This window comes from Trachymyrmex septentrionalis, unplaced genomic scaffold (assembly GCF_001594115.1).
Source record: "Trachymyrmex septentrionalis isolate Tsep2-gDNA-1 unplaced genomic scaffold, Tsep1.0 scaffold129, whole genome shotgun sequence".
Lineage (NCBI taxonomy): Eukaryota > Metazoa > Arthropoda > Insecta > Hymenoptera > Formicidae > Trachymyrmex > Trachymyrmex septentrionalis.
The window spans coordinates 595,118-604,616 of record NW_017304428.1 but is presented as its reverse complement, the minus strand read 5'-3'; the positions used below and the strand labels follow the sequence as shown (position 1 = coordinate 604,616).

Sequence of the window (9,499 nt, the reverse complement as noted above, 5' to 3'; positions counted from 1 at the left end):
CTGAACTGTACCCATACACACAAGCACAAGTATATATACTCTCGGCGCAGCGAAAGCGTACACAGTGCCTCGCCATAATAAATGGCTAAACTTATAGGCGTGAAAAAGTTTTAACAACAAAATTTATATTGCATGCAATTTCATTATTATTTGCTTAATTATGAAAATGTGACTTGTCTCGTACTTATAAAAAGTCGCAATTAACGATGAAAATAATAGATGGAAACTAAAGTTATCTTGGAATTTTATATGTAAAAGCGTATATTTTACTCGTTTCAACAGCTGTCAGATCGTATGTTTCTTCCAAATATAGGTCTACTTTACGTAACTTTTACGACCATTTATTGACTGTCAAGGGAGGAAAGAAATTTTCATCGATTTTTACAAGTGCTTTAAAACCTCGTCATTTCGTTTTATCCAAATTGTCTTTATTTACAAATAGAATGCAACATAAATTAATGTGTATTTTTCGCTTCGACATCACAATTCCAACATGGTCGGACTAATCAGGAGACTTAAGAATTTAAAATGTAAAATTTTGCGTTAAGTTTTATTACACTAAAGAGGACCTGATGTGAAAAGGTTGAAATGTCTGTATGTATGTTTGCATAATTGTTATTTTACTGTAGCAGATAAATATTGTATAGCACGAACATCAAGCGTGGCTTCTTTGAGCGTGGCCTTTCTATAATTTGACTGTTTGAATTATTTACATGTTTTTAAGATGTTTATTAATATCACATTATTAAAACTGATCATCAATCTACAATAATTTGAATTATTAATATTTCAACGTCAGTTTGCAACTGTGTTTCGAGTCCGACAACTCAAATCAGTGTGCAATTTATAAAGTTGAGAAAATGTATTTGTAAAAATTATTGACTAATTAATTATTTTTTCTTTAAATCCCTCCTCCCCTCTCTCTTTTTCTCTTTCTCTCTCTCTCTCTAATCGCTATAATTCATATCAGATTCGGCAAACTGCACTAGTGCGAACTTTCTCTGTGCCACATATTCAGATTCTATAGAGCATACTGCACTAGTGCATTCAGATTGTTGTATTCAGTAAATGAAAGCTGTGACACAGTGTAGTACTAATATATTACCAGTCAAACGAACTGAACGAGTCCAAGAAATATTGTTCTAATGTTTCTGGCAGTGCAGTATGATATAACACCAAAGAGATTTTGCACTCGCATGTTAGGACAGCACCAAAACAGAGCCAATGCATGTGAGCCGAATTTGCTATTACTAATTGAAGCAAAAATAATTTTTTGCAAACAATTATACAAATGTGTTACATATATTAATCATTTTTATAGTTTTTATCAATTTGTATCATTGAATAGAGTCCGGGATATTAAATCTATTCGCATTGCCTGTACTTTTTGTATTTAGTATCTTCGCTTTCTTTTTCTTTAACGTCTGAAAAAGTATGTTTATCTTTATAAAAATTGTGCATTTCGCGTATTTTCTCCGTGTCCAGACCCATTCTTGAAATTCCAACGTTTCGCGAACCTTGCAGTCCACTTCATCAGAGCGAGGAGCAGCTTGATACTGAGCTGTCCCTCCGGCCGTTCCCTTTATTACGTTGCTTGTTGAAGTGATGGAAAGAAGAAAATTGTGGGTAGGAGGAGAGAGATGGGGAAGAGGGGAGGAAATCGATCGGTCTTCAATAAGCGGGAGAATCTTCCATATTTTATTTATTGTAGCCATTATCTCTATTTAGATTGTTGGGGTGTTTTTGTATTTCTATGGCTTCTCTATACTTTCTTGGAAAGTATGATGTAATGTTGGTTATTATGGTCGTTTTGTCAAAGTGGGTGCTTTTCAATTGCAATATCCCTAGACACTTTCGTGCACACAAGTTGCGTTCCAATCCATTATCGTCGATAGAACACTACACATCTGTACTCAGTCGACGGTTGTGTAAGCTGGTGTTTTCTAGTGACAATTATATATTACTAATTGCAGCAGCTATAAATGAGGTTGGAAGACCTCAGAGTGACCTTGAGACCCCCAGAGAAGACCTTGAATGGCCGGAACTTTTACTTTTTTTTTTGTTTAATACAGGCAGAAAAAGCTACATTTAATCTAACTCTATCCGAAACGGATCTCAACCGTACACATTGTACATATTCTGTTCTAATTGAATCATGCACAATGTTACACTTTGTACATTCTTGTGTTTAAGATGTGTTAAGCAATTGGAAAGCATCTAGTATTTGATATCCTGTTGCAATGTTGTGTTCTGATAATGTCGAATGCGAGACGTGTTTTAGTCTGACATCACGTTGATGTTCTTTTATCCGTAGGTTGACCATTCTCCCGGTTTCTCCAATGTATACTTGCCTGCAGGAATAATTTTGTATACTCTTGCGGAGCTGTGTAAAGGTCTTTGATCTTTAGAATTTCTTAAAATTTCTCCTATCTTTCTGAAGATACTTCGGAAATTTTGTTTGTTTAATATCCTGCCAATCCGATCTGTAGTTCTTTTAATATATAGAAGAATGGATAGGATTCTTTCGTCTGATTGTATGTCAAAGATCGTTGTCTTGTTTACATGTTTATTTATTATTTTGATTGTCTTTTTTGTGCCGTGTCCATTTTTCTGTAAGACTAGTTTTAGGTGGTTGAGTTTATAGATGTTCTTCGTCAGAGATGGTAAAAACTCTATGTACAAGTGAGTTGATTGCTGACTGTTTTTGTGCTGAGTGATGATGCGATTCGGCATGTAGACCCAGAGAAACAGCTCAGTATTAAGCTATTCCTCCCTGATGAAGTGGACTGCAAGGTTCAAGAAACGTTGGCATTCCAAGAATGGATCTACACACGCAGAAAACCGCATAATTTTTATATAGAAAGCACCCGTGGAAACTTTAAGAATATATTTATCTTATTTTAAAATAATAAAATTTGTTCTTGTTTAATTTAATTCTTTAAACGCAAAATTTTTGGGAGATTTCAAGCAACGTAAACAGGTTTAATAAAAACAGGAATTTACTATGGTTTTATCTACTTATTAGACTTTTTCAACGAATTTGTGTAATCGTAATAAAACAACAATCATCAAAGATATCATTTAAACTCATTGGAAATTATGCTAATCAACACAATGTATGTTGATCAGAGAACAGTCTAGAGCTGAATTGTTTAACATTTACCGTTGCACATGTACCACGACTGCAGCATCGTCCAAATCGCGCCGCTGCAATGGTCGCAATAAACTGAACTAGACGTGGTAATATAGTACTTCTGCGGTACGAAGTGATGACCGAGAATTACGCGCGTTTCAAAGAGATTTTCATCTGAAGTCTCACGCAACTCTTGCACACGCAAACGCAATTCAATCAGCCGTCGAACAAGCCATTTACGCTCATCCGAACATTCGGCACTCTCCAACACCATCAGTTTGCACTTGCGCACCATCTCTTGAAGATCTTCTTCAGAAGCATCCTGGGTAAAACAATCATTTCCAATATTTTCTCTAATATTTATAACAAGATAATATTGTATAACAATACTGGACAAATTCGTTTATAATGAGTTCAGTTACTTGTATTACACAAGAGGCCTGTTTTTTTTAGCTAAACTTTTGTACCATCTTCAGTTCATCTTTCTGCCTTTTCTTTTCAGGAGGAAAGAAGAAGAAGAAGAAAGATAAACTGGTTTCCCTTCAAATCACGCATAAATGTTTCGCCTTTTAAAGATTTCTGTGGAAAGAAACAATTGATGAGTCAATAGACCAATTTTTTGTGTCAAAAGTCCAGCCAAAAGAATAGGCCTTAGGTTAGTGTATACTAAAAGCTGCTGTACATGAAATTAGCAAAGTAAATATAAAAGCATGTGAATATTTTGAACAATTAAATACTCAATAAAGACATTATCACGTTATTTAATAGAATATATATGATATATTTTTTCATTGTTGATTATATTATGCCACTGTATTTAGACCAGTATTCATATTTGATAAGTCCATTTTTATTTTTAGACCGTTTTAAGTAATGTCTTAAGATGCTAATACGGTTGTCTGGCGCAATTCATACTTCAGAATATCTTAAGTTACAGTCTTAAGATAAACCAATCAGAAAGGTGCGTGCGTGCGCGCGTGCGTGCGTGCTAGCATCTAAGATATTACCTAAAACGATCTTGAAAAGAAATATTATTTTAAATTATACTTTATACATACCTTGGATAATGACAGCATGGTCTCTACTGATTTCAAGCTGAATGGTATGGTACTCTTACTGTCAGAGCTATCGTCTGCCTCCCCCGTCATGTAATCAGAAGAGGATGATGGTGTTGACGTTCCTGTGCCAGAACCTCGGCCAAAACTGTTCGCTCGTATCCTCGACTCGTAATGTGAGTCGTTTTCTCCGATGGGAGGATTACTTTTTATATCTACCATTTTCTGCACAAAACACTAAAAAGGATTAAAAAAGATGTGTTACATTTTTTTTTTACAAAAATAGAGCTTATTTCACAACATCGCAATACTTAACAATATGATTGGAAACAAGGCCGTCTATATAAATATTAAGACTTTAAATACAAAGCGCCTCTTCGGTCGAGTGTTAAGATGTTGAACTACTATCTAATACACATTCAATTAAATTGAATTAATATTTCAGAAATAAATTGAGAGCCGATGAATTTATCGGATTCACACAATCAATCTGAAACAAATAATCCCCCCCAAATTCTCCCAAATCTTAAAAAGGGTTCGACTCCCGGCCGAGGCAATATTTTTCGCAATAAGTTTAATACAGTTTTTTAAGATTTGGGAGAATTTGGGGGGGATTATTTGTTTCAGATTGATTGTGTGAATCCGATAAATCCATCGGCTCTCAATTTATTTCTGAAATATTAATTCAATTTAATTGAATGTATATTAGATAGTAGTTCAACATCTTAACACTCGACCGAAAAGGCGCTTTGTATTTAAAGTCTTAATATTCATATAGACGGTCTTGTTTCCAATCATATTGTTTAGAATACGCTCGCCTATACATGCGTAACTCACTATATATATCGGTTATTGCGAAGAGTGTTGCTAAGGTCTCGGTAGTCTAAAGGCTCAGGACGCTCACACGGAATGTAAGAGATCCGGGTTCGACTCCCGGCCGAGGCAATATTTTTCGCAATAAGTTTAATACAGTTTTTTAAGATTTGGGAGAATTTGGGGGGGATTATTTGTTTCAAATTGATTGTGTGAATCCGATAAATTCATCGGCTCTCAATTTATTTCTGAAATATTAATTCAATTTAATTGAATGTATATTAGATAGTAGTTCAACATCTTAACACTCGACCGAAGAGGCGCTTTGTATTTAAAGTCGCAATACTTATTTAGCAATCCCTGATAAGAATTTTAACTTATATAATTTCAAAATTTTTAAGTACAGAATTTTTCAGAATTTCTAAAATTTTATATTATAACTAGATATCGAATTCTTATGCAATTTCATACTTTTTTTAAAAAGCAGATTGGAAAGTAACATAAAAATTGAAATTTGTCTCATTATAAAAGCATGCTAAAAATGCGTGTTTATTTGTGCATATTGAGCATATTTACATATTTATGCAAATTTGAATATTTTGTGCACGTCTGCAAAAAATATCTGCATAAAAATCCGATGTCTATTTATAACTTTTTAGAACATTTTTTATACTTTTTTTTACAAATTGAAACATTTTATATAAACTAATCAAGGACTTTTAAAAGTTCAATAACAATATGACGATAAAAAAGGCAAATAAGAGTCGATTCTTTAAAATATAAACGTATAAATATGATTAATATGAATAAATACATATATAATAGAAAACTGAGATATTACATGTTTCGGCTCTTAGATTGAACCATCTTCAGATATCCTCCTCTTCACACTTAAAATTAGTTACCATCGTCAAAGAAATAAAAAAAAATCATGATATAACATGTTTCAACTTATGGCCACTTTATGGGTTTATTTTTCAAAATTTTCGATTTCCCAAAAGCATCATTTTCGGGTACCTTAAGTATGTAGAATTAGTGTACAAATAGTTAGAAATCGATTATCGACCGAGAAGAAGTCCTAGAAGAAGTCCTTTTTTTTATAATTTTACTAACAATTGTCAACACAAAACTTTAAACGCGTTTTTCTCGAAACTACGTTTTTCGACCTTTGGACCACGATTTTGGGAGAACTATTTAACCGATCGGGCTGAAATTTTCAGGGGTTGTTCAGAATTTATGTAGTTTTAGCCCCTAGTGGAATTAGAATTTTTCGTTTACTTTTAACCCCTTTTTTAGACGATTTTAGAGGTAAAAAAGGGGTGAAAAAATTCTAAAGTCCGCCATTTTTTTTTAATGCCCAAATCGTTTCATTCTACTACGGGATATAGCCACTAACATATATTTTAAGAATCTTTTTGGATTTTTTGTTTCAGACGATTAGAACTGGAGATTTCAGGGTCCAAACTTTTTTTTCCACCTTCACTTCAGCCGCCATTTTGAAGCCGCGCATGCGTGAAATCGTTTAAAAAAATTTTTATACAATCTTGAATAAGTGACAAATAAAGTGTAAAAAGTTTGATTAAATTAATTGCATTTTACTACTGAAAAAAAATTCTTGAAAATATGCCGAATAAACCCATAAAGTGGCCTTATGTAGTAATTCTGATAAATGTTATATGGAAGACACCAATTACTCACTAACGATTTGCTGACCCATTATTAAGAATTTTGTGAAGATCTAATAAAAAAACAGATTCTTTCACCAATGAGTAAATAATTAACTCAATATTCATTAGGATCAACATTCAATATACATTAGGATATAACATTCATTAGGATCGCTATATAAGTTGAAACATATTATAGTATATCATGGTTTTTTTTATTTCTCTGACGATGATAACTAATTTTAAGTGTGAAGAGGAGGATATCTGAAGATGGCTCAATCTAACAGCTGACACATGTAATATCTCAGTTTTCTATTATATATGTATTTAACTCATATTAATAATTTTTATACGTTTATATTTTAAAGGATCGACTCTTATTTGCCTTTTTTATCGTCATTGTTATTGAAACATTTTAACAAGTATCGAAAAAGCAGCCTGAAAGCTTACATATTTTTCTAGAATTCTTCATATACGTGAACTCTGAAATATTTTAAGCTTTCTTATTTTATGACTAGATAAAGTCTTATGAAATCTGAAAAAGTCCAAAATATTTTTTCAAAAAATATTTTTTATTAAATAAGAAATCTTAGAGAATATTTTAGAATTTTCATATATAATAAATTCTAACAAGGATAAGCTCAGAAATGGGGCCCTCACCAATTTCAATGAAACTTAATAGAATTATAGTGTGTTCCTCTAAAGTTCCCCATAGCATAAAAACGTAAGACAGTAAGACGTAAGCAGTAAGGAAATCGTAAAGCGTCGTCTACAGACACATTGATCGATTTGACGTTAATCGATCAACCATTTCTAACTGGGTCGGAAAACCAGCTTACTCCCGACGTATCTACTACTGCTACTGTTCATTGTAGACGACACTTTACAATCTCTACTGTGATTGGCCAATTTGCTTATGTCTTATTGCCTTACGTTTTTTGTATGTGCCATAGGCTTAAGTATAATCCTCCTATTTTGCCCTATTTGGGGGAAACCCAAATAAATAAATGATCACAATCATTTTCGAGATATTTCAGTATTAGTAGTATCAGTTCATTAAAAGGGAAGGTGATATTATGACACCTCATATACATTTTACATAATAACTTTGTTAATAATCAATATTTAAGTTTAAAACTTGACAATTACATTCATTAAAATGTTGTTGAATCGATTCTGGACTCAAAGTTATGAAATATTTATTACTTATGATACTATTAATAAAAATGTAGTGACATTACATGACTCAAAGAAAAAAATGGATATTTAATGGATTAATATGGCCTTCTATAAAAATAGCCCTAAAATATTAGTTTTGTTTAAGAAAACAGTATTTAATATGATTGGAAACAAGACCGTCTATATAAATATTAAAACTTTAAATACAAAGCGCCTTCCCGGTCCGAGTGTTAAGATGTTGAACTACTATCTAATATACATTCAATTAAATTGAATTGAAAAAAGTAAAAAACATTTTAAAATGTATGCAAATGAATGTATATACACATAACTTTTGCATATAACTTGCTCAATATTAAAAACCTCAGTACAAAATGTTATATCTCAATATAAAATGTTAAATAGCACATAATAACACAAAATAACACATTCAAAAATACTTAAATGATAATATGCTCAAGGTTAAGAAAAATGAGGAAGTAGGAGTAATTACATGCTAAAATGTATCTCGAAAACATTTCGAAATACTTGAAAATAAAAATGCATTATAAGTGCTGGCTATTGAATATTAGTATTATGGTATATCAGCATCATGATGTAACAGCGAATTATTAAACAAATTCCATAAGTAATTATTAGAATTCGCTAAATAATAGCAGAGATATTAAGGGAGGCCATAATATATACACTGGCCATAATACCACCTTTTCCTCTAGTTTATACTCAAGTATCTGTAGCTTCTAGTGAAAGAAACTCTAAAGTTTCATTGACAATCTGCTCCGTTTTATATAAATATTTCTATACATCCTCGAAATTATTCTAACACTTTGTATCAAGCAGTTATAATACTTAATTTGTATCAAGATTTAAATTTGAGTCCACAAGAGGCTGTTACCATATCCACTTCATTAAAGATATTTAAATATAAATGTGGCAACATTGCATGACTCGAAGAAAAAACTTTTTGTTTTCTGTTTCTACTTTTTGCTATTTTTATATCTTGTCTTTTTGCTTCTTATCCGATCTTTTGCTTCAAAAGCGTTGCCCGAGATAAAAGTTAACAAACTTCAGAAGAAACAGGAAATACATAGCAAGAAAATGCAATTATCGATAAAACGATTGCAAAGAGGTAGCAAGAAACAGGAACACATTGTAGAATAAGTTTAAGTGTTCTACAATAGTTTTAAGTTGAAGATTAAGTGAAGATTCATGAGAAGGAACACAGTATTGCATCACAGTTGTAGACTAACAGAGTAACACTCAGATAAATTAGATTTGGGACCTTGCACACATATCATAAAAAATACATGTGTATAGAATTCAAAACATTGTTCAAAATAGCTAAACGTTTCGAGTATGCAGTAAAATAAAACCTGAAAAATTACACAAAAATTAAATATTATTTTCCACCAAATTTCTTCTGTAAAAAACATCACAAGTCTCGTAACGGCGCGAACAAAAAAAATGAAATTGAAGGAAGAATACATACCGCCTTTATTGTTATTTGGCGCTCTTTGAGCGAAACTACATAAGTACGCAATACTTTTAATTATCACTGTTTGTTGCGTGAAATTCAGCAATAAATTGAGTTAACAATAGATAAAAGCGGATAAAAACTCTTGTTTCATTTCGATAGACGATTTTTCAGGTTA

General features: G+C 32.0%; 1 protein-coding gene across 5 annotated transcripts in view; it reads right to left on the bottom strand.

Annotated features, from left to right (window-relative positions):
• The window catches only part of LOC108756647 (differentially expressed in FDCP 8 homolog), a 13,508-nt gene extending 4,009 nt beyond the window's left edge, over positions 1-9,499 (bottom strand). For 3 of the 5 annotated variants that reach the window (XM_018500630.1, XM_018500634.1, XM_018500635.1), the window contains exons 1-3: positions 9,337-9,499; positions 4,192-4,425; positions 3,164-3,455 (exon numbers count right to left, since the gene is read on the bottom strand). In XM_018500630.1, coding sequence (XP_018356132.1) covers positions 3,164-3,455; positions 4,192-4,410 — 511 coding nt within the window. In that variant the 5' untranslated portion in view covers positions 4,411-4,425; positions 9,337-9,499. Of the gene's footprint in view, positions 1-3,163; positions 3,456-4,191; positions 4,426-4,504; positions 4,529-9,336 lie in introns of those variants that run through there. The other 2 variants (XM_018500633.1, XM_018500631.1) reach the window with 2 other exon arrangements.